Here is a 24,786-nt window from a genome sequence, read left to right as displayed (position 1 = left end):
ACCTTTCTAAAAAATGATTCAGTATCACCAGGGCATTTTTCACACAGCAGGCTTTACCATGAGTTTACTATGAGTTCAAAGTGGAATTTTTTAGCCTGCATATAAATCAGACTACACTACAATTGGGGAGCACTTCACACATGATTTGGGTTTTTCATTGCATGGAAACCCTGGTATAGATATATAGTGTACTTCTGGACCTGCGTAAAACATAACACATGAATGACTGTGCCTGCGTCCTACTACAAATATTTATATGCCACTTTTCAACAAAAGTTTCCAAAGCGGTTTACATAGAGAAATAATAAATAAATAAGATAAGATGGCTCCAAAGGGCTCACAATCTAAAAAGAAAATATAAGATAGATATTAGCAAGAATCATGGGAGTGGTACTGTGCTGGGGATGGATAGGGCCAGTTGCTCTCCCCCTCTCAAATAAAGAAAACCACCACTTTAAAAAGGTGCCTCTTTGCTCAGTAAGCAGGGCTCAACACTGTACACTTGTTGTATGAGTGTTGAACATGACATATGGATGGGCCTAACGAGGCTATTAACCTGTATCTCTTGCATCATGTCCAGTTTCTAAGAAACAGAAAATGTACTAACACAGGACAATGAATTTATCCAGAGGATGATTTATTCACAAGTTGCCACAGTTTCAGTCTACCAAATGTGTTATTTTCTCTTCAGAACATTCAAAGGATATATATATATACAACATACTTAAATGTTGCAAAACAGGCTACCAAGACAAATGTAAATGGTACACATTCAACAAGCAAAGACACAACATGTATAGAAACCAATTCACGGTTTCCATCCCGCGTTAAATGGATCAACATTTTTTAGATAACCAACCCAAGAGATGAACCCTTTGATCTTGGCTCCTAGTCTGGATCCTGAAGCCTAGCTTCTGTGATGCACAAAATGTGCTGAAGTCTTTTCCACATGGACAGGAATGTCCCAACACAGAGTGGAGGTTGTATTCCCTCGGCCACAGTCCATAAGACAGTTTCAAGACTTTCCCACTTGAATCAAAACTGCTATGCAAACGAGGCTCCAAAGATGACTCTGTTTTCCAGGCAACCCAGCTGTCCTTCATTCTTCATTCTCTTCTCTGGGGAAGTATTCTGGATGCTGCAGCAGATCTAGAGAGCAAAGACCAGCCAGTGGCTGTCCAAGAGCATCCCTGCCTGTCCCTGAAAAGCAAACATAAAACAATCTTTTTGGCCAAAAAGGAACAGGAATTCTCCCCCCGCCCCCAACCTGCCATTCACAATCAGAAGCCTTTCTAGGAGATCTAGAAGAAACTGGAAAAAGATTGAAAGCTATTAATTTCACCAAAGTCTGTGCAACATAGGAGGTTGAGAGTTTGTCAAAACTTTGCTGTTTGAAGTCCCTCATTATTTTGGGGAAGGGGAAAGGGAAATGGAAATGGGAATATTTTTCTGAAAGGGAAAAGTGGAATGGAAAGCTCTCCTCCTCAAACGGGGGAAAGTGCTTAAGTACAGTCTCTTTCTGGCAGAACTCTGCTTCCAGTTTTTCATCTGTGCAATACTCAAGGTTTCTCTCGTATAAATATATTGCTTTTCTTACCTCTTCTGGAAAGACAAAGAAAGGCTGCCAATCTGCTTCCATAGTTCCTAATTTCTTCTGTCCTTCCTGTCAATTCCATTCAGTGATGTTGTTATTGCTGCTTCTTAGGCTCCAGTATCTACACCTAAAGAACATATATCTGTGATGTATTTTGAAGAATTTGTTTCTGTGAAATAAAGCCATGCTCCTGACAGATATCAAATTTTGCATACACAACCCTGCCACTGAAATTAGTGGAATGCACTACATTTTACACCAGAACAGGCTTGGGGAAATTTACTCTCTTTTTTGGAGAAGAAATTCTGAATATACTTCCCAATGACCTACAGATACCAAATGTTGCATGAACAATCCGGCCAATTACATTAGCTGAATGCGCAACAGGGCCAAGTGCACAAACAGGGCTGAATCTGCCCCAAACTGACCCGAACCAGCCCATGGGGAGACAGGGAGAGCCCAACGGGGGACCCCCAGGGATTTTAAGTTTTCCAAGTCTTCTACTTCTCTTTCCAAAAAATAATCCCAAACTTTCTACATCTGCATGCATATCTTGAACAATGGATCTTTTCAAAAGTGAGGTTGAAATGGAAGAGCACAAGGCCAGCTTCTTGAGAAGGTACAATGTTAGATGCTGCCCCGGGGAAGAGTCGAGGGGCGTCTCACTAATTTCAGAAATCCCTATGCCTTTGTTAACGCTCATTTCAATGCATATGCGAAGTATGACTCGCCTTTTCTTAGAGAATTAGAATCTTGCTAATTAACCTTAGCAATGTACTTTAGACTCAGGATTTGTCGAGGCTGTGGCAATGCTGTTTACCTTGCTGACCCCTCAGAATCCAAGTCTACTGGTAATGGTGAGTCCTCCAGATGATGGTATTTGGGGTGGTGGCATCCCACTGTGTCTGGTGGTAATGGTGAGTCGTCTGGCCTTGGGGCATGAGATGATCTTGGGGGTCCTGGATCGTCTGAGGTCTGAAGTACGTCCAGGTTCTGTACCCAATGCTGCTCCTCAGAAGAGGTCTCATCCAGAGTGGACAGGGGTCCTCACTTTGGTTCATGGCAGCAAAGGACCAGTTCTCCCATCATGACAAGGCAGAACTGGCGAGACCTAGTGGAGGTGCTCCAGCAGCCCAGATGATGGTATTTGGGGTAGTGGCCTTCCACTGCTGCTGTCTCACTGCCAAGGTGTTGCCACCGGAACATCAGCTGGTCTCTGTAAGGCTTGCACCTGAAGCCACGGCCCTTGGGAAAGTTGAGATGGTGATTCATCCCAAGGGCAGCGAAGAACCAGTTCTCCCATCATGGCAAGGCAGAATGGGCGAGACCTAGTGGAGGTCCTCCAGCAGCCCCGACGATGGTATTTTGGGTGGTGGCCTTCCACTGCTGCTGTCTCACCGCCAAGGGGTTGCCACCGGCACATCAGCCGGTCTGCGTAGGGCTCGCACCTGAAGCCACGGCCCTTGGGAAAGATGAGATGGTGGTTCTTCCCAAGGGCGTGGCTTCGGTGGGAAGTGTGGTGGCGGTGGTTTGGCCACAGAGCTGGAGACTGAGGGGGGATGTCCCCAGGAGCAAGGCTCTGTGTCTGCCTTGGGGGGCCCCAGCGCTTTGATCATGAGCGCTGGCAATGGTTCGGGCCCCCGCCAAGCAGATGGATGTTGCCATGATGGCAAGGGCTTTGGCGGGGGTCTCCCCATTGGGGTCAGGGTCGTCTTCCCAGTTGAAGGGATCTGGGGAAGAACCGTCTCTCGGGACAAGCCCGAGAAACGGTTCCCCCCCAGCGGGGAGACGCCCTGCCCAGCCTCCCCAAGGTGCAGACTCAGGTTGCTCCTGGGGATGTGCAGCAATCTCCTGGCTGTATCCCCCGCAGCCTCCAGCCTCCTTCTGGGGAGTCTCCCCTCCCCCAGGTGGGGAAGGGGTTTCTCCCCAGAAGGCACACCCCCACCTGGTGCCTTGTTAGCCCGACGCAGACCGGCCTTGCCCAGGAGGGCTGATGGTCTGCCCTCCTGTGGTGGCTTCCCCTTGCTGCTGCTTTCTGCGGGGGGCTGCCTCTTTGATGTTTTGGGGTGCTTCACCCTTTTCTTTGATGGGCCAGCCACAGGGGCTGGCCCATCAAAGAAAAGGGTGTCCTTCCCGGAAGCAGCCCCACGCTCCCGCAGCAGGGGAGACAGCAGCAGCTTCCGAGCCACCATGAGGCTGCTGGAGGTGATGGGCCTCCTCCCACTAGGCTTTTCCTCCTCTGCCCCTAGAAGGAAAGGAAGAATTGTTTTAATGTCATGTCTCTTTATTTTACACATTTATCTACCACCACAATTCACATCTCCAGGCGGTTTACACAATCTGTCTAGTTTGTTTGGACAGAAGCAAGTGTCAGGACGTCACATTATTCTGGTATTAATGCATTTAACGGTGCTGGGGTGGGTGGGGGGGACGACATATAGCACCTGGGCTTGATGGCTTTTTCATAATTTTTGCTGAAATTTGCATTCCTCCTTCAACAGCATAACGCAGGGGGCTGTGATCCCAGGGACTTGGAAGCAATCTAGAATAGTTGTTCTACCTCAGCAAGCCAAAGACAATTCCTCCCTGGGATCATATCGCCCCATAGCATTAGTGAACCAGGGCTTGAAATGTTTAACTGCTATCTTGGCCAATAGGATCACCCTTTTCATCACTGAGTACATTTCTGAGGACCAAACAGGTTTGATGCCCAACCGAAAAATAGCTAGATTCAAACCCAATCAAGCTATTTCTGGGTACGAAGCAGGGCTGTCCCCTTCCCCTAGTGCTCTTTGCCATTGCAGTTGAAGTACTAGCTGACAATTAAAAATGACACAAAAATTCAGGGGTTTCAAATCAGTGGTAAAAAAAACACATACAACCAATTTATTTGCAGACGACATCATATGACTTTCACCTAATCCATGGGAAGCAATACTAGCAGTCAAGGAAATATTAACACTTTACAAACAAACAGCTGGTCTAGAAACACTTTATCAGAAGTCAGAACTTATATTCATCCACATTTGTATAGAAGAACAAAGGAAACTTCAGCAGCAAATGTCTAATATAAGCTTACAATATTCAAGCTTCAGATATCCAGAAGTGATAAGGATCTAAAGGATCTAAAGCCATTAAGGAAAATAAGCATAGACTCTCTCTTTTTCACAACTCAAAAAGGATATTAAAAATTAGGCTCAGCTTTATCTCTCCTGGTTAGGGTGAATATCAACCATAAAAAATAGTAGTTCTGCCCAAATTTCTTTTTCTTTTTCAAAGATTACCTATTTGGATTCATCCCAAATACTTTAAAAGGTGGCAGGGAGCACTTTGAGCTTTTCCCAATAATTATAAGAAAGCAAGAGTAAACAAAAGTTCACTATACAGCCTCCCAAACAAGCTTTATTTTGATGCCCTCCAACTCAAGCAACTCATTCATATCATTCAAAACGATCAAGTGATTCCATGGGTTTCTATAGAGTTCTCCGCAGATGCTCAAATAATTTGAGCTCTCCCCTTTATTTATTTATTTATTTATTTATTTATTATTATTATTATTATTATTAAATTATTTAATTAATTAGATTTCTATACCACCCTTCCAAAAATAGCTCAGGGCGGTTTACATTTAAACAGGTAACTGAAGCTAAATTAGCAAGTTTGAGTAACCCCTTCTTGGCCTCCACACTGAGAATCTGGTGTCCCTCCCTGAGCTATGACATTTGCACAACCCACTTCACCACTCTTCCCTGTTTTAGACCATCCTTTGTTTGCAGACCCAAGCAAATATCAACAATATTTGAAGTGGGAGACAAAAAGGATTTACCCACTGAGGGACATTACTGAAAGAAGTAAACCAGCATCAGAGGCTAAACCTGGTACAATTCTGATTGGCATCCGAGCTACTTGGATGCAGAAACTTCAAATCTGGCCCTTTGCATCCAAGTTGCTACAGAGAGGAGAGGCAACTAGGTCTTTGACTATCTATCAATGTAATCTTATGTATTTCACCAACTAACAAAACAAGAGGGATTGCCTCACTTGTATACGGTATCTGAAGGTATTAATGTTTTATGTATTTTATGTCTTTACTGCTGCTGTTGTTTCTTTTTCTTTTTGTATTTATGCTGGCCTTGGGCTGAAATAAACCAACACATACATACACTTATATACAATACCATAATTTCCACATCTTTTAGTTCCTTGGGAGGGCTAAAAGCAACATGGGGAACTGATTTAGGAACCTCTCTTGAAGAGACTGAATGGGAAGCAATTGGGCTGAAGCAACTGATTAGAACCACCACATCTGCCCAGATAAGGGAGGCAACATTCAAGCCTGTACAGAGAGGACATCTTACTCTAATCAAGATGCAGGATATCTCTCAAACGTCTTCCCTGTTTTGTTGGCAGGGATGGAAAAACAGAGGTACTCTCCTTCCTTTATGGTGGGGTTGCCCATACGTGAAAGGCTATTGACAGAATTTGTTTCATATAATCTGGGAAATAGTCGAACTCAATCTTCAGCCTGATCCAAAGTTAGCACTTTTAGCAGTTTACAAGAGTACTCACAAAGATATACCAACTCTGCTGCTAGCAGCAGCCAAATAGAGGTAGCTAAACACTGGAAATCCCAAAAGGGTCTATTCATTGAAACCTGGTTCAGTAGGGTCTAGAAGATTGCATTATCTGACAAGCTGACCCATCAAACCAGGTTAGCTAGAGAAGTAACCAAACAAGACAAGTCTTTTGAAATATGGTTTCCATTTATTGAATTTGTCAATAAGGGATGGTCAGTTTATAACCTCCATCCACTCAAATCAAATTTTGGGATGATATTCTTTCTCGAATTTTGTTTTCAGTTGTCTCCCATCAAGTTGTACCTGCATCCTCAATAACCAACAAACTCTTCTTAACACTGGACTCCTTGTAGCCCCAATTGGGTCTGTGTTGTATTGATTGAATTTTTTAAATTGTTTTTTTTTTTTAAACCAGATTGCGGGGAAAGGAGCAGAGTGTCAATTTTTAATAACATTTTAACCTCTGGTAGCCTGGCATATGAAGAGAGAGAAAAATGCCAAAAATATATGATCTTTGAAATTCAGCACATTTGTAGACCTTATCCGGTAGATCACACAGTCCCAAGTTTCAAGTTATTATTACCCTTTAATCTAATGGCACAATTTCCTACCTGCCATGATGAGAGATGTCCTCAAGAGAGACTAAAATACAATATATATATGTATATAACCACACAGACCACGTCCTCCACTCCCTACTGATTGAGCATCAGCTGAGAAATAAACCACTGAATAGTGATGATGCCAAAAAAAAAAAAAAGTGTATTGCTGTTCCTATGGCAACCTGCAGGTTATGATGTAGGAGCCAGAAAGTGATGTCATGACAGAGGCAGCAAAGCAGACCAGGGGACACCACTCACACCAGAGTTAATGAAGGGAAACTCAGTTCAACCAGCCTGGTAGAAAGCCAGTTTTCACAAGCTCCCTACAGATAGCAACCAATAAATCAAAACATCAGTCTTCTTCACCTTGACTTTCAAAAGGGGAAACCAAGTCTAGCTAGCCATTTGTTTTCAAGTCTAGCTAGCCATTGGACATTTCTTTAGGGTTTACATGAAAGCCCGAGATGATCGGCTATCAGGTTTCATAACTGCCAGCACCAGATCTCAGTAGTGAGAGCTAATCGCTGTCAAATGGAAGACTCCGGGTCTTGCAGGATCTAGAAGCCTGTGGTCCTCTTACTATTATACCTGGCACCTTTTTATTCCTGTCATTCAGGAAGTGAAGGGGCACCCATAAGAGCAGTGGTGCAGTACATTGTCTAAGAGACTATGAATCAGAAAGCCCGAGGTTCAGATCTTACTGCTGCTATGGGCTCAGTTAATGACCCTCAGTAAGCCACTCCATCATCCTTGGCCTAACCCACAATATGGTAGTCAGAATACCAGCCTCCCGTTCAGGATTGTTGTAAGGATTACTGCAAGATAGAATGTGGGAAATGCTTTGAATGCCCTAAAAAGCACTGTATAGCAGCAGAGTATTATATCTTACCTTTTAAATGTTCCGGAGGCACTCAGTGCTCAGGTCAGGGGCGTAACCACTATTAGGCAAGGGGAGGTGGCTGCCTGGGGCCCCCCACGACTCGAGGGGCCCCCCAGAGTCAAGTCACATGACTATATTTTGTCAAGTGTGTGTGTGTGTGTGTGTGTGTGTGTGTGTGTGTGTGTGTGTGTATGTATCAGCGAGGGGCCCATTTAAAAATTTTGTCTCTGGGCCCACTCCAGCCTTGTTATGCCCCTGGCTCAGGTTCCCATGGAGGGCTTAGCTTCAGTGAAGTTCCTGCATCATCTGCCTTCAGACTCTCATTTTCTCTCCTCCTTGACATTTCCTCAGTTTGTCACTTCCTTCTTTCCACATCTCTGATTGCAGGTGAGGGTTCATGTGATAGATGGCTCCTCCATATGAGGGACATTCCCTCCACATGAAAAACTAACTTTTCAGTTAAGGCAGGGTTCTAGCCTAGCCCGATCTCCTGGATATTCTGTTCTTTTTTGTGCAACGTTGTTGTTGCCGTGGTAGTTTTGTCTTTTTTAAAAATGGAAACAGCAAGTCCCTACCTGCTGTGAGAAGCATGACAGGCCAGACGTGGGCGGTGGAGGGGGGACCACCTTCCTAGAAAGTAACCATTGTGCCTGTAACCCTATGAATAGAGCCCCCCATTGGAGTAGAAGGGCAAATGGGCCTTTTGGACTTTTGGGATTACTGTAGTGTGGATTCTGAGGGATGAGCTGGACTGAGGGAAGAGAAGGGAAGAAGATAAAAATATTTAAGTTCTCAAGTGAGAGGATTAGAAGTGAGAGAAAGAGGACAAGCAGGAAGATAAGAGAAGCAGGAATAGAATATCAACTTTCTTCAGGAAAAGAGTGGAGTGAGGGACAGGTCTGACCCAACTGCATTATTGGACTCTGAGGGGTTTCCCACTGTGTGTTGTAAATTATGTATGTGCTGGAATCATTTTTACCATTTTTTCCCCTTTCCCCCTCCTCTCAATTCTGGTTATATAGATTTGAAAGTAAGGGATAACAAACTGAGACTGAATCCAAATAAAATGGAGGTACCACCTAATGGCACAGAGGGGAAATGACTTGCTTAGAGAGCAAGAGGTTGCTGGTTCGAATCCCCACTGTTATGGGAAACACCTATATCGGGCAGCAGTGATATAGAATGGTGCTGAAAGGCATCATCTGCACAGGAGGAGGCAATGGTAAAACCCTCCTATATTCTACCAAAGAAAACCACATGGCTCTGTGGTCGCCAGGAGTCGATACCGACTCAAGGGCACAACTTTACTTATTGTGCGGGGTCAGAACTCAGGAGACAATTTTGATTTTCTGGTTCTGAATGGGATCACACTTCCCCAGAAGAATATATGCCATTTGCATCTCTTTCTTGAGATATACTACCTCAGAACAGTGGTACATATGCTGGTAACCTCCAGACATGACTACTGCAATGCACTCTATGTGGGGTTGCCTTTGTATATAGCCTGGAAACTGCAGTTGGTACAGAATGCGGCAGCCAGGCTGTTCTCCGGGTCATCTCGGAGAGATCATATTATTCCTACGTATATTAAAAGAACTACAGTGGCAGTCAATAAGTTTCCAGGCAAAATACAAGTTGCTGATTATAATCTATAAAGCCCTGGGTATCTAAGTGTACATCTTCTTCACTATGCACCCCATAGTTCACTGAGATCATTCGGAGAGTTTCATTTGCAACTGTCACCACCAGCCTGTCTGGTGGCCACACAGGACAGGCCTTCTCTGTTGCTGCCCCAAGACTCTGGAATGCACTCTCTGCTGAAATAAAAGCCTCCCCATCTCCGACAACTTATTTATTTGTTGGTTGGTTGGTTGGTTGGTTTAATTTCTATACCACCCTTCCAAAAATGGCTCAGGGCAGTTTACACAGAGAAATAATAAATAAATAAGATGGTTCCCTGTCCCCAAAGGGAACACAATCTAAAAATAAACATGAGAGAGACACCAGCAACAGTCAGTGGAGGGATGCTGTGCTGGGGTTGGAGAGGGCCAGTTACTCTCCCTCTGCTAAATAAAGAGAATCACCACGTGATTAAAGGGTCTTTAAAGACACATTTACCCAGCGAAGCTTTTTAGCTAGACTCGTGGTTATAATTGTTTTAAGGTTTTGATTTCTGTTTTAATCAGTTTTATTTTGCTGTAAACTGCCCAGAGACGGAAGTTTGGGGCAGTGTACAAAGAAAAGAAAGAAACGAAAGAAGCTCACTGGACTCCCGCCTTTCCCCCTGAAAGAATTAGAGTGGGGTGGGACTGTACCACACTAGTCTGGGGTTTCACCTTATTATTCCTCACCCCTCCCACACCTAACTGAGCTCGGGCCCTACCATCTCATTCACAACTGGGGAGGTGCTGAGTGGGAAGGTGAGAGCAGTCTTCTTGCGGCCAGGTGGAGCAGTCTTCTTGTTCAGTCCAGAGGCTGCCTGTGGTGTGTCGCAGCCACAGCTGTGTCGGTCTGTCCAAAGGGAGTCTGCAAAATGGTGATCTAATGCTGTGGAACAGGGACTCACCCTGTTTCAGCAAGAGCAAACTACGGTGAGCACCTGAACTTCGGAACTAGCAAGCTGAGCCTTTGGATGTGAATGAAAATTGAGGCCATCAATTGCTTCATGTGACTTTAACCGGATTGGGGCCACTCTACACAGAAAAATGCACGGTTCAAACAATTGAGAAATTGCAGTTGTTTTATTGTTCATCATTGTTAATTCAGCCCCTTAGCACATTCTTCTTCTGATTGGATTGTCCTCTAGCTGACATCAGATGACCTCATTAGAAGACCCCTTGAAGAAGCCAAGAAAAATTAGAATTAATGTTATTTTAATGATGATATAGATATAGATATAGATGGTGTCTGTGTGTGTTCTCTCTCACACACATACTCTTTCTCTCCACACACACATAGACACACACACACCACACACACACTCATTCATTCACTTTAAATCCTGCAGTGTATTGTGGTGCATTGGTTTGACATTGTGTGTCACCACAGATTCCCTCTCAAGTTCAGATAAACCCTCTGTCCCAACAATTGCCCTATATAAAAATGATTATTATAAATATTTATACACCATTTTTCAACAAAAAAAGTTCTCAAAGCAGTTTACACTGAAAAAGAAATATTTGTATCATAAAGGGTATAATGGAACTTCAATTCACTACTATATATCGCACATCAGTTCTTGAAGAAAGTCTTGATAATGATAAGTAGCAATCCAACATCATGGCCATTGCAGGGGTGAAATTGTTCCAAATGTGTGTGTTTTTGAAAGCTCTTGTTTCCATGAGATGGATGAACATACAAGCAATCTTCTACGCTGTAAAAATTATTCTGGATCTCTCTTCTGAGCTGCCACCCTTGTTGCTCAAAGTTTGTTAACATCCTTCAATTTGTAGCAGACATGACACCTCAATTGGCTTTGTTCTTGAATATCATCAAAATATACCCCCTCTGAAAATGCTCCAAGTGCTGTAAACCAGTTTTCGCTGAAGTGTGAGGAATGGGTGCCAGCCAGCCTGGACAACATCCCAGAACTGAAAACTGCATCCAGTGCAGGTTATTTGGGTCATCAGAGGAGCTGGTCTTGTGGTAGCAAGCATGACTTGTCCCCTTAGCAAAGCAGGGTCTGCCCTGGTTGCATATGAAAGTGAGATTAGAAGTGTGAAGCACTGTAAGATATTCTCTAGGGGATGGAGCTGCTCTGGGAAGAGCAAAAGGTTTCAAATTCCCTCCCTGGCTTCTCCAAGATAGAGCTGAGAGAGATTCCTGTCTGCAACCTTGGAGTAGCCGCTGCCAGTCTGTGAAGATAATATTGAGATAGATGGACCAATCATCTGACTCAGTATACGGCAGCTTCCTATGTTCCTTTTTCTAGGAAGCGTCTGCCTGGATGCATCCTTCTCCAGCCCAGTGTCCAGCTGAAAGACCAAGGCAAAGTGTGGCTGCCTCACTTGTAAAGCCAGTGTAATATAGGAGGCTGTACAACGTCTTTACAGCTTATATGGCAGGAAGTTAAGATGGGCATTAATTAATAACTAGTTAATCCACCTGACTGACAGCAACCACTTTAGACTCGGTAGCTGACAGCCTGACTAAATTTACTAGAGGAAGTCCTATTGAAATTCGGTAGTCATCTATCTACCTATATAATTCTCTAAGGTGTACCCATGGCTAATCGAGTGTGTGGTAGCTCTCACAAGAGTTTGGGAGCAGCTGCTGGGAGCTCCTCGTGAGGAGGATGAGAGCTGCCGGCAGAAAGGGTGGAGAGGGAGACTGACTGAAGGGATGGGAGGAGAACTGACTGAGCCCTGAAATGGAGGGAGAGGAAGAGAGACCTAGGGGCGCAGATGCTCTGCGCCTGGGTCAGCTAGTTTAGAATATTCCCTGAGTATTGTAGTCTTGTTTAGCAGCTTAATCTGAATACCAGCCAGCATCTAAAACTAAGGATAAGGATCCCACAATTCTCACAGTTCTCCTGCATGTTTTGGATCCCTTCAGGATGGTCTTGAGATCCAATGTTTGCTGTCCAGTCCTGAAATAGTTAATATATAAGGCCTGTTGATAAGCCTAACACAGGCTGCCCTCTGGCTCCTCCTGAGGAAAGGCTTCAGCCTCTGAATCTAAAATAATTATTAGCTAACAACCCCATTTAAACAACAGTCAGGGAGAAACCTCTCATGTCTGAAATAGGCCTATACATTAACTACCAACCAGACTTAACCCAGTCAGGGTCTTCTTGAGAAAAAACCTCCTGCCACAGGCCCTGAGAACTGCACCTTTTAAAAACCATATATGGGCACTCATATGCTGCTTTATGGTCCCCAAGTTCTTAGGTTTCCAACCCTTAAAGGAGTGGGCAGAGGTGCTCTTACCCGTGGTCTTCCGGGCTGAAGTCCATGGCCTCCACAGCCCTTGGGGCCCCCTCAAATCCTCTTTAGAATATCCTCAGGTGTTGTGGTCATCCAGCCGAGCATGATGATGTTTAATTTGCAGGGGAGGTGGGCCTCCAAAGGCCTTTAGGCCCAGGCTCCAAAATTACCTAGGTGCACCTCTGATTGCATCCCATTGTTCAGCCCAGCCATGAGTCAGGGGGAAAGGGAGACGGTGGACCCCAGCTGTTTTTGTCTCAACCTGATCATTCGTGCACCACCTCCATTACGGCCATGCAGACCGGCAGTGTGGAGAGGTCTCTCTCAGAGGACTCTGTGGCAGCCTCTGCCTTCAACGAGGCGTGGGCAGTAGCATCCGCAAGGAGTGCCTCCACTGAACACCTTGCAGGAGCTCGATTCTTCCGCAAGGCTCCAAAAACAGCAGGAAAAGCCAAGGGCAACAACAACCCGACCAAGCATCACCAGGCCATCAGAGCAAGTCTGAGACTCAGAGGGTGGCAGCCAAGGTGTTTCCCTCACCGAGCAACCTGAGTCTGCTCTGCCATCCACCTTGCAAGCCCCAGGTACACAAAGATCTGTGTCAGTTGGGGAAGGGGCAAGGGGTGCCGAGCCTAGCAGCAGGGCAGGTGTGAGTGCAGTTTTGGATGACGGGGATGCTGAGGAGGAGGTCCCTGAGCACCTGCAAGTGGTATTTATTTAAAATATTTCTATACTACCCCAAACATGTGTTTAGGCGCATTATGGCTGAGGAGCTTGGTAAATGGTCCCGCCAAAATCTCCCACCAAAACTGATGGTGGCGCATTACCCACAGCAAAGTCTGTGTCTAGTCACAGCACCACTAGGGGGCGCTCCAAGTAGAAGGGAAAATCTAAGTCACACCTCAGGTGATTCTCTAGTGAGTCGGGCCAGAAATCTCCCTCCCAGCAGGCTGAGAAGCCACATCCCGTGCACCATCCACCTAGCCTGTCACCCCAGGGTCCCACCACCCCGGCAGCACCCAATAACCCAGATGAGAACTCAGACACCGAGGACTTGGAGTCTGACAAAGAGGTGGGGGGACTTTCAGAGGATGAGGCAGACTTTGCACAAGCTGTGTCTCATAGGCCATGAAGGATTTTACAGTCTTGCCCCACAAGGCCAAAAAGATTTTAAAGTTAGAGGGCACCATCCTCTTGGTCCCTGATCAAGTCCCTGGGGACGAGTCCGGACTCCGCTTGCTCCCCCGCCGCCCACAGCCATCCCCTCGCCTCGGAGGACACTCATTTGTGGTATTTATTATTATTTTTATTACATTATTATTACTACTATTTTATTTTAGACTACTACTATTTTATTACTATAAAACACAACCGCCCTATCCATCCAAAGGCTCTGGGCGCTTGGGGGGGGGGGCGCAATTTCAGTGTTTGCCCTGGGCGCCGTTTTCCCTAGTTACGCCTCTGAAGCAAGTCAGTGTTTAGGTTCCAGAGTATATACAGCTCAGTTTGACTCATTCAGGCTCTTTTAGGGTAGAACTGTAAAACTGCTCTTCAAACCATATTGTGCATAGGATATTTATATTTATCCTATACAGTTCAGAATCTATCCACCTTTCTAAAAAATGATTCAGTATCACCAGGGCATTTTTCACACAGCAGGCTTTACCATGAGTTTACTATGAGTTCAAAGTGGAATTTTTTAGCCTGCATATAAATCAGACTACACTACAATTGGGGAGCACTTCACACATGATTTGGGTTTTTCATTGCATGGAAACCCTGGTATAGATATATAGTGTACTTCTGGACCTGCGTAAAACATAACACATGAATGACTGTGCCTGCGTCCTACTACAAATATTTATATGCCACTTTTCAACAAAAGTTTCCAAAGCGGTTTACATAGAGAAATAATAAATAAATAAGATAAGATGGCTCCAAAGGGCTCACAATCTAAAAAGAAAATATAAGATAGATATTAGCAAGAATCATGGGAGTGGTACTGTGCTGGGGATGGATAGGGCCAGTTGCTCTCCCCCTCTCAAATAAAGAAAACCACCACTTTAAAAAGGTGCCTCTTTGCTCAGTAAGCAGGGCTCAACACTGTACACTTGTTGTATGAGTGTTGAACATGACATATGGATGGGCCTAACGAGGCTATTAACCTGTATCTCTTGCATCATGTCCAGTTTCTAAGAAACAGAAAATGTACTAACACAGGACTATGAATTTATCCAGAGGATGATTTATTCACAAGTTGCCACAGTTTCAGTCTACCAAATGTGTTATTTTCTCTTCAGAACATTCAAAGGATATATATATATACAACATACTTAAATGTTGCAAAACAGGCTACCAAGACAAATGTAAATGGTACACATTCAACAAGCAAAGACACAACATGTATAGAAACCAATTCACGGTTTCCATCCCGCGTTAAATGGATCAACATTTTTTAGATAACCAACCCAAGAGATGAACCCTTTGATCTTGGCTCCTAGTTTGGATCCTGAAGCCTAGCTTCTGTGATGCACAAAATGTGCTGAAGTCTTTTCCACATGGACAGGAATGTCCCAACACAGAGTGGAGGTTGTATTCCCTCGGCCACAGTCCATAAGACAGTTTCAAGACTTTCCCACTTGAATCAAAACTGCTATGCAAACGAGGCTCCAAAGATGACTCTGTTTTCCAGGCAACCCAGCTGTCCTTCATTCTTCATTCTCTTCTCTGGGGAAGTATTCTGGATGCTGCAGCAGATCTAGAGAGCAAAGACCAGCCAGTGGCTGTCCAAGAGCATCCCTGCCTGTCCCTGAAAAGCAAACATAAAACAATCTTTTTGGCCAAAAAGGAACAGGAATTCTCCCCCCGCCCCCAACCTGCCATTCACAATCAGAAGCCTTTCTAGGAGATCTAGAAGAAACTGGAAAAAGATTGAAAGCTATTAATTTCACCAAAGTCTGTGCAACATAGGAGGTTGAGAGTTTGTCAAAACTTTGCTGTTTGAAGTCCCTCATTATTTTGGGGAAGGGGAAAGGGAAATGGAAATGGGAATATTTTTCTGAAAGGGAAAAGTGGAATGGAAAGCTCTCCTCCTCAAACGGGGGAAAGTGCTTAAGTACAGTCTCTTTCTGGCAGAACTCTGCTTCCAGTTTTTCATCTGTGCAATACTCAAGGTTTCTCTCGTATAAATATATTGCTTTTCTTACCTCTTCTGGAAAGACAAAGAAAGGCTGCCAATCTGCTTCCATAGTTCCTAATTTCTTCTGTCCTTCCTGTCAATTCCATTCAGTGATGTTGTTATTGCTGCTTCTTAGGCTCCAGTATCTACACCTAAAGAACATATATCTGTGATGTATTTTGAAGAATTTGTTTCTGTGAAATAAAGCCATGCTCCTGACAGATATCAAATTTTGCATACACAACCCTGCCACTGAAATTAGTGGAATGCACTACATTTTACACCAGAACAGGCTTGGGGAAATTTACTCTCTTTTTTGGAGAAGAAATTCTGAATATACTTCCCAATGACCTACAGATACCAAATGTTGCATGAACAATCCGGCCAATTACATTAGCTGAATGCGCAACAGGGCCAAGTGCACAAACAGGGCTGAATCTGCCCCAAACTGACCCGAACCAGCCCATGGGGAGACAGGGAGAGCCCAACGGGGGACCCCCAGGGATTTTAAGTTTTCCAAGTCTTCTACTTCTCTTTCCAAAAAATAATCCCAAACTTTCTACATCTGCATGCATATCTTGAACAATGGATCTTTTCAAAAGTGAGGTTGAAATGGAAGAGCACAAGGCCAGCTTCTTGAGAAGGTACAATGTTAGATGCTGCCCCGGGGAAGAGTCGAGGGGCGTCTCACTAATTTCAGAAATCCCTATGCCTTTGTTAACGCTCATTTCAATGCATATGCGAAGTATGACTCGCCTTTTCTTAGAGAATTAGAATCTTGCTAATTAACCTTAGCAATGTACTTTAGACTCAGGATTTGTCGAGGCTGTGGCAATGCTGTTTACCTTGCTGACCCCTCAGAATCCAAGTCTACTGGTAATGGTGAGTCCTCCAGATGATGGTATTTGGGGTGGTGGCATCCCACTGTGTCTGGTGGTAATGGTGAGTCGTCTGGCCTTGGGGCATGAGATGATCTTGGGGGTCCTGGATCGTCTGAGGTCTGAAGTACGTCCAGGTTCTGTACCCAATGCTGCTCCTCAGAAGAGGTCTCATCCAGAGTGGACAGGGGTCCTCACTTTGGTTCATGGCAGCAAAGGACCAGTTCTCCCATCATGACAAGGCAGAACTGGCGAGACCTAGTGGAGGTGCTCCAGCAGCCCAGATGATGGTATTTGGGGTAGTGGCCTTCCACTGCTGCTGTCTCACTGCCAAGGTGTTGCCACCGGAACATCAGCTGGTCTCTGTAAGGCTTGCACCTGAAGCCACGGCCCTTGGGAAAGTTGAGATGGTGATTCATCCCAAGGGCAGCGAAGAACCAGTTCTCCCATCATGGCAAGGCAGAATGGGCGAGACCTAGTGGAGGTCCTCCAGCAGCCCCGACGATGGTATTTTGGGTGGTGGCCTTCCACTGCTGCTGTCTCACCGCCAAGGGGTTGCCACCGGCACATCAGCCGGTCTGCGTAGGGCTCGCACCTGAAGCCACGGCCCTTGGGAAAGATGAGATGGTGGTTCTTCCCAAGGGCGTGGCTTCGGTGGGAAGTGTGGTGGCGGTGGTTTGGCCACAGAGCTGGAGACTGAGGGGGGATGTCCCCAGGAGCAAGGCTCTGTGTCTGCCTTGGGGGGCCCCAGCGCTTTGATCATGAGCGCTGGCAATGGTTCGGGCCCCCGCCAAGCAGATGGATGTTGCCATGATGGCAAGGGCTTTGGCGGGGGTCTCCCCATTGGGGTCAGGGTCGTCTTCCCAGTTGAAGGGATCTGGGGAAGAACCGTCTCTCGGGACAAGCCCGAGAAACGGTTCCCCCCCAGCGGGGAGACGCCCTGCCCAGCCTCCCCAAGGTGCAGACTCAGGTTGCTCCTGGGGATGTGCAGCAATCTCCTGGCTGTATCCCCCGCAGCCTCCAGCCTCCTTCTGGGGAGTCTCCCCTCCCCCAGGTGGGGAAGGGGTTTCTCCCCAGAAGGCACACCCCCACCTGGTGCCTTGTTAGCCCGACGCAGACCGGCCTTGCCCAGGAGGGCTGATGGTCTGCCCTCCTGTGGTGGCTTCCCCTTGCTGCTGCTTTCTGCGGGGGGCTGCCTCTTTGATGTTTTGGGGTGCTTCACCCTTTTCTTTGATGGGCCAGCCACAGGGGCTGGCCCATCAAAGAAAAGGGTGTCCTTCCCGGAAGCAGCCCCACGCTCCCGCAGCAGGGGAGACAGCAGCAGCTTCCGAGCCACCATGAGGCTGCTGGAGGTGATGGGCCTCCTCCCACTAGGCTTTTCCTCCTCTGCCCCTAGAAGGAAAGGAAGAATCGTTTTAATGTCATGTCTCTTTATTTTACACATTTATCTACCACCACAATTCACATCTCCAGGCGGTTTACACAATCTGTCTAGTTTGTTTGGACAGAAGCAAGTCTCAGGACGTCACATTATTCTTGTATTAATGCATGTAACGGTGCTGGGGTGCGTGGGGGGGACGACATATAGCACCTGGGCTTGATGGCTTTTTCATAATTTTTGCTGAAATTTGCATTCCTCCTTCAACAGCGTAACGCAGGGGGCTGTGATCCCAGGGACTTGGAAGCAATCTAGAATAGTTGTTCTACCTCAGCAAGCCAAAGACAATTCCTCCCTGGGATCATATCGCCCCATAGCATTAGTGAACCAGGGCTTGAAATGTTTAACTGCTATCTTGGCCAATAGGATCACCCTTTTCATCACTGAGTACATTTCTGAGGACCAAACAGGTTTGATGCCCAACCGAAAAATAGCTAGATTCAAACCCAATCAAGCTATTTCTGGGTACGAAGCAGGGCTGTCCCCTTCCCCTAGTGCTCTTTGCCATTGCAGTTGAAGTACTAGCTGACAATTAAAAATGACACAAAAATTCAGGGGTTTCAAATCAGTGGTAAAAAAAACACATACAACCAATTTATTTGCAGACGACATCATATGACTTTCACCTAATCCATGGGAAGCAATACTAGCAGTCAAGGAAATATTAACACTTTACAAATAAACAGCTGGTCTAGAAACACTTTATCAGAAGTCAGAACTTATATTCATCCACATTTGTATAGAAGAACAAAGGAAACTTCAGCAGCAAATGTCTAATATAAGCTTACAATATTCAAGCTTCAGATATCCAGAAGTGATAAGGATCTAAAGGATCTAAAGCCATTAAGGAAAATAAGCATAGACTCTCTCTTTTTCACAACTCAAAAAGGATATTAAAAATTAGGCTCAGCTGAATCTCTCCTGGTTAGGGTGAATATCAACCATAAAAAATAGTAGTTCTGCCCAAATTTCTTTTTCTTTTTCAAAGATTACCTATTTGGATTCATCCCAAATACTTTAAAAGGTGGCAGGGAGCACTTTGAGCTTTTCCCAATAATTATAAGAAAGCAAGAGTAAACAAAAGTTCACTATACAGCCTCCCAAACAAGCTTTACTTTGATGCCCTCCAACTCAAGCAACTCATTCATATCATTCAAAACGATCAAGTGATTCCATGGGTTTCTATAGAGTTCTCCGCAGATGCTCAAATAATTTGAGCTCTCCCCTTTATTATTATTTATTTATTTATTTATTAGATTTCTATACCACCCTTCCAAAAATAGCTCAGGGCGGTTTACATTTAAACAGGTAACTGAAGCTAAATTAGCAAGTTTGAGTAACCCCTTCTTGGCCTCCACACTGAGAATCTGGTGTCCCTCCCTGAGCTATGACATTTGCACAACCCACTTCACCACTCTTCCCTGTTTTAGACCATCCTTTGTTTGCAGACCCAAGCAAATATCAAGTGGGAGACAAAAAGGATTTACCCACTGAGGGACATTACTGAAAGAGGTAAACCAGCATCAGAGGCTAAACCTGGTACAATTCTGATTGGCATCCGAGCTACTTGGATGCAGAAACTTCAAATCTGGCCCTTTGCATCCAAGTTGCTACAGAGAGGAGAGGCAACTAGGTCTTTGACTATCTATCAATGTAATCTTATGTATTTCACCAACTAACAAAACAAGAGGGCTTGCCTCACTTGTATACGGTATCTGAAGGTATTAATGTTTTATGTATTTTATGTCTTTACTGCTGCTGTTGTTTCTTTTTCTTTTTGTATTTATGCTGGCCTTGGGCTGCAATAAACCAACACATACATACACTTATATACAATACCATAATTTCCACATCTTTTAGTTCCTTGGGAGGGCTAAAAGCAACATGGGGAACTGATTTAGGAACCTCTCTTGAAGAGACTGAATGGGAAGCAATTGGACTGAAGCAACTGATTAGAACCACCACATCTGCCCAGATAAGGGAGGCAACATTCAAGCCTGTACAGAGAGGACATCTTACTCTAATCAAGATGCAGGATATCTCTCAAACGTCTTCCCTGTTTTGTTGGCAGGGATGGAAAAACAGAGGTACTCTCCTTCCTTTATGGTGGGGTTGCCCATACGTGAAAGGCTATTGACAGAATTTGTTTCATATAATCTGGGAAATAGTCGAACTCAATCTTCAGCCTGATCCAAAGTTAGCACTTTTAGCAGTTTACAAGAGTACTCACAAAGATATACCAACTCTGCTGCTAGCAGCAGCCAAATAGAGGTAGCTAAACACTGGAAATCCCCAAAGGGTCTATTCATTGAAACCTGGTTCAGTAGGGTCTAGAAGATTGCATTATCTGACAAGCTGACCCATCAAACCAGGTTAGCTAGAGAAGTAACCAAACAAGACAAGTCTTTTGAAATATTGTTTCCATTTTTTGCATTTGTCAATAAGGGATGGTCAGTTTATAACCTCCATCCACTCAAATCAAATTTTGGGATGATATTCTTTCTCGAATTTTGTTTTCAGTTGTCTCCCATCAAGTTGTACCTGCATCCTCAATAACCAACAAACTCTTCTTAACACTGGACTCCTTGTAGCCCCACTTGGCTCTGAGTTGTATTGATTGAATTTTTTTAATTGTTTTTTTTTTTTAAACCAGATTGCGGGGAAAGGAGCAGAGTGTCAATTTTTAATAACATTTTAACCTCTGGTAGCCTGGCATATGAAGAGAGAGAAAAATGCCAAAAATATATGATCTTTGAAATTCAGCACATTTGTAGACCTTATCCGGTAGATCACACAGTCCCAAGTTTCAAGTTATTATTACCCTTTAATCTAATGGCACAATTTCCTACCTGCCATGATGAGAGATGTTCTCAAGAGAGACTAAAATACAATATATATACGTATATAACCACACAGACCACGTCCTCCACTCCCTACTGATTGAGCATCAGCTGAGAAATAAACCACTGAATAGTGATGATGCAAAAAAAAAAAAGTGTATTGCTGTTCCTATGGCAACCTGCAGGTTATGATGTAGGAGCCAGAAAGTGATGTCATGACAGAGGCAGCAAAGCAGACCAGGGGACACCACTCACACCAGAGTTAATGAAGGGAAACTCAGTTCAACCAGCCTGGTAGAAAGCCAGTTTTCACAAGCTCCCTACAGATAGCAACCAATACATCAAAACATCAGTCTTCTTCACCTTGACTTTCAAAAGGGGAAACCAAGTCTAGCTAGCCATTTGTTTTCAAGTCTAGCTAGCCATTGGACATTTCTTTAGGGTTTACATGAAAGCCCGAGATGATCGGCTATCAGGTTTCATAACTGCCAGCACCAGATCTCAGTAGTGAGAGCTAATCGCTGTCAAATGGAAGACTCAGGGTCTTGCAGGATCTAGAAGCCTGTGGTCCTCTTACTATTATACCTGGCACCTTTTTATTCCTGTCATTCAGGAAGTGAAGGGGCACCCATAAGAGCAGTGGTGCAGTACACTGTCTAAGAGACTATGAATCAGAAAGCCCGAGGTTCAGATCTTACTGCTGCTATGGGCTCAGTTAATGACCCTCAGTAAGCCACTCCATCATCCTTGGCCCCACCCACAATATGGTAGTCAGAATACCAGCCTCCCGTTCAGGATTGTTGTAAGGATTACTGCAAGATAGAATGTGGGAAATGCTTTGAATGCCCTAAAAAGCACTGTATAGCAGCAGAGTATTATATCTTACCTTTTAAATGTTCCGGAGGCACTCAGTGCTCAGTTCAGGGGCGTAACCACTATTATAGAATATCAACTTTCTTCAGGAAAAGAGTGGAGTGAGGGACAGGTCTGACCCAACTGCATTATTGGACTCTGAGGGTTTTCCCACTGTGTGTTGTAAATTATGTATGTGCTGGAATCATTTTTACCATTTTTTCCCCTTTCCCCCTCCTCTCAATTCTGGTTATATAGATTTGAAAGTAAGGGATAACAAACTGAGACTGAATCCAAATAAGATGGAGGTACCACCTAATGGCACAGAGGGGAAATGACTTGCTTAGAGAGCAAGAGGTTGCTGATTCGAATCCCCACTGTTATGGGAAACACCTATATCGGGCAGCAGTGATATAGAATGGTGCTGAAAGGCATCATCTGCACAGGAGGAGGCAATGGTAAAACCCTCCTATATTCTACCAAAGAAAACCACATGGCTCTGTGGTCGCCAGGAGTCGATACCGACTCAAGGGCACAACTTTACTTATTGTGCGGGGTCAGAACTCAGGAGACAATTTTGATTTTCTGGTTCTGAATGGGATCACACTTCCCCAGAAGAATATATGCCATTTGCATCTCTTTCTTGAGATATACTACCTCAGAACAGTGGTACATATGCTGGTAACCTCCAGACATGACTACTGCAATGCACTCTATGTGGGGTTGCCTTTGTACATAGCCTGGAAACTGCAGTTGGTACAGAATGCGGCAGCCAGGCTGTTCTCCGGCTCATCTCGGAGAGATCATATTATTCCTACGTATATTAAAAGAACTACAGTGGCAGTCAATAAGTTTCCAGGCAAAATACAAGTTGCTGACTATAACCTATAAAGCCCTGGGTATCTAAGTGTACATCTTCTTCACTATGCACCCCATAGTTCACTGAGATCATTCGGAGAGTTTCATTTGCAACTGTCACCACCAGCCTGTCTGGTGGCCACACAGGACAGGCCTTCTCTGTTGCTGCCCCAAGACTCTGGAATGCACTCTCTGCTGAAATAAAAGCCTCCCCATCTCCGACAATTTATTTATTGGTTGGTTGGTTGGTTGGTTGGTTGGTTTAATTTCTATAACACCCTTCCAAAAATGGCTCAGGGCAGTTTACACAGAGAAATAATAAATAAATAAGATGGTTCCCTGTCCCCGAAGGGAACACAATCTAAAAATAAACATGAGAGAGACACCAGCAACAGTCACTGGAGGGACGCTGTGCTGGGGTTGGATAGGGCCAGTTACTCTCCCTCTGCTAAATAAAGAGAATCACCACGTGATTAAAGGGTCTTTAAAGACACATTTACCCAGCGAAGCTTTTTAGCTAGACTCGTGGTTATAATTGTTTTAAGGTTTTGATTTCTGTTTTAATCAGTTTTATTTTGCTGTAAACTGCCCAGAGACGGAAGTTTGGGGCAGTGTACAAAGAAAAGAAAGAAACGAAAGAAGCTCACTGGACTCCCGCCTTTCCCCCTGAAAGAATTAGAGTGGGGTGGGACTGTACCACACTAATCTGGGGTTTCACCTTATTATTCCTCACCCCTCCCACACCTAACTGAGCTCGGGCCCTACCATCTCATTCACAACTGGGGAGGTGCTGAGTGGGAAGGTGAGAGCAGTCTTCTTGCGGCCAGGTGGAGCAGTCTTCTTGTTCAGTCCAGAGGCTGCCTGTGGGGTGTCGAGCCACAGCTGTGTCGGTCTGTCCAAAGGGAGTCTGCAAAATGGTGATCTAATGCTGTGGAACAGGGACTCACCCTGTTTCAGCAAGAGCAAACTACGGTGAGCATCTGAACTTCGGAACTAGAAAGCTGAGCCTTTGGATGTGAATGAAAATTGAGGCCATCAATTGCTTCATGTGACTTTAACCGGATTGGGGCCACTCTACACAGAAAAATGCACGGTTCAAACAATTGAGAAATTGCAGTTGTTTTATTGTTCATCATTGTTAATTCAGCCCCTTAGCACATTCTTCTTCTGATTGGATTGTCCTCTAGCTGACATCAGATGACCTCATTAGAAGACCCCTTGAAGAAGCCAAGAAAAATGAGAATTAATGTTATTTTAATGATGATATAGATATAGATATAGATATAGATGGTGTCTGTGTGTGTTCTCTCTCACACACATACTCTTTCTCTCCACACACACATACACACACACCACACACACACTCATTCATTCACTTTAAATCCTGCAGTGTATTGTGGTGCATTGGTTTGAGATTGTGTGTCACCACAGATTCCCTCTCAAGTTCAGATAAACCCTCCGTCCCAACAATTGCCCTATATAAAAATGATTATTATAAATATTTATACACCATTTTTCAACAAAAAAAGTTCTCAAAGCAGTTTACACTGCAAAAGAAATATTTGTATCATAAAGGGTATAATGGAACTTCAATTCACTACTATATATCGCACATCAGTTCTTGAAGAAAGTCTTGATAATGATGAGTAGCAATCCAACATCATGGCTGTTGCAGGGGTGAAATTGTTCCAAATGTGTGTGTTTTTGAAAGCTCTTGTTTCCATGAGATGGATGAACATACAAGCAATCTTCTACACTGTAAAAATTATTCTGGATCTCTCTTCTGAGCTGCCACCCTTGTTGCTCAAAGTTTGTTAACATCCTTCAATTTGTAGCAGACATGACACCTCAATTGGCTTTGTTCTTGAATATCATCAAAATATACCCCCTCTGAAAATGCTCCAAGTGCTGTAAACCAGTTTTAGCTGAAGTGTGAGGAATGGGTGCCTGCCAGCCTGGACAACATCCCAGAACTGAAAACTGCATCCAGTGCAGGTTATTTGGGTCATCAGAGGAGCTGGTCTTGTGGTAGCAAGCATGACTTGTCCCCTTAGCAAATCAGGGTCTGCCCTGGTTGCATATGAAAGGGAGATTAGAAGTGTGAAGCACTGTAAGATATTCTCTTTAGGGTATGGAGCTGCTCTGGGAAGAGCAAAAGGTTTCA

At 44.6% G+C, this 24,786-nt stretch overlaps 2 protein-coding genes and 1 long non-coding RNA gene across 8 annotated transcripts; all 3 read right to left on the bottom strand.

The window, feature by feature from the left end:
• Positions 1-626: 626 nt before the first annotated feature.
• Positions 627-10,250, bottom strand: LOC128330767 (basic salivary proline-rich protein 4-like). Of its 3 annotated transcripts, none has more exons than XR_008310250.1 (4): positions 10,220-10,250; positions 2,415-3,839; positions 1,598-1,721; positions 627-1,200 (listed from the first exon to the last, which is right to left on the bottom strand). XR_008310250.1 is itself a non-coding variant. In XM_053264081.1 (3 exons), the coding sequence occupies exon 1, from the start codon at positions 3,889-3,891 to the stop codon at positions 2,989-2,991; it is 903 nt and encodes a 300-aa protein (XP_053120056.1). In that variant the 5' UTR covers positions 3,892-4,454; the 3' UTR covers positions 627-1,200; positions 1,598-1,721; positions 2,415-2,988. The 3 variants fall into 3 exon arrangements, 1 of the variants encoding a protein (XP_053120056.1); XR_008310249.1 differs by lacking the exon at positions 10,220-10,250 and adding an exon at positions 6,783-7,063; XM_053264081.1 differs by lacking the exon at positions 10,220-10,250 and having other exon boundaries at positions 2,415-4,454.
• Positions 10,251-10,375: 125 nt separating this feature from the next.
• On the bottom strand, positions 10,376-12,938 carry LOC128330774 (uncharacterized). The gene is made up of 2 exons (XR_008310256.1): positions 12,582-12,938; positions 10,376-10,489 (listed from the first exon to the last, which is right to left on the bottom strand). It is a non-coding gene; the product is annotated as an uncharacterized LOC128330774 (long non-coding RNA).
• A 1,874-nt stretch (positions 12,939-14,812) lies between these two features.
• LOC128330766 (basic salivary proline-rich protein 4-like) lies at positions 14,813-23,835 on the bottom strand. 4 transcript variants are annotated; one of them, XR_008310246.1, is made up of 4 exons: positions 23,570-23,835; positions 16,602-18,026; positions 15,785-15,908; positions 14,813-15,387 (listed from the first exon to the last, which is right to left on the bottom strand). XR_008310246.1 is itself a non-coding variant. In XM_053264079.1 (3 exons), exon 1 carries the CDS (start codon positions 18,076-18,078, stop codon positions 17,176-17,178), a length of 903 nt encoding a protein of 300 aa, XP_053120054.1. In that variant the 5' UTR covers positions 18,079-20,016; the 3' UTR covers positions 14,813-15,387; positions 15,785-15,908; positions 16,602-17,175. The 4 variants fall into 4 exon arrangements, 1 of the variants encoding a protein (XP_053120054.1); XR_008310248.1 differs by lacking the exon at positions 23,570-23,835 and adding an exon at positions 23,388-23,561; XR_008310247.1 differs by lacking the exon at positions 23,570-23,835 and adding an exon at positions 20,922-21,790.
• Between the last annotated feature and the right edge of the window lie 951 nt (positions 23,836-24,786).

The sequence above is a fragment of the Hemicordylus capensis genome, chromosome 6 (genome assembly GCF_027244095.1).
Source record: "Hemicordylus capensis ecotype Gifberg chromosome 6, rHemCap1.1.pri, whole genome shotgun sequence".
In the NCBI taxonomy this organism is placed as follows: domain Eukaryota; kingdom Metazoa; phylum Chordata; class Lepidosauria; order Squamata; family Cordylidae; genus Hemicordylus; species Hemicordylus capensis.
Note: the sequence above shows the minus strand (reverse complement) of the source record. Positions and strands in the feature narration are given on the sequence as shown.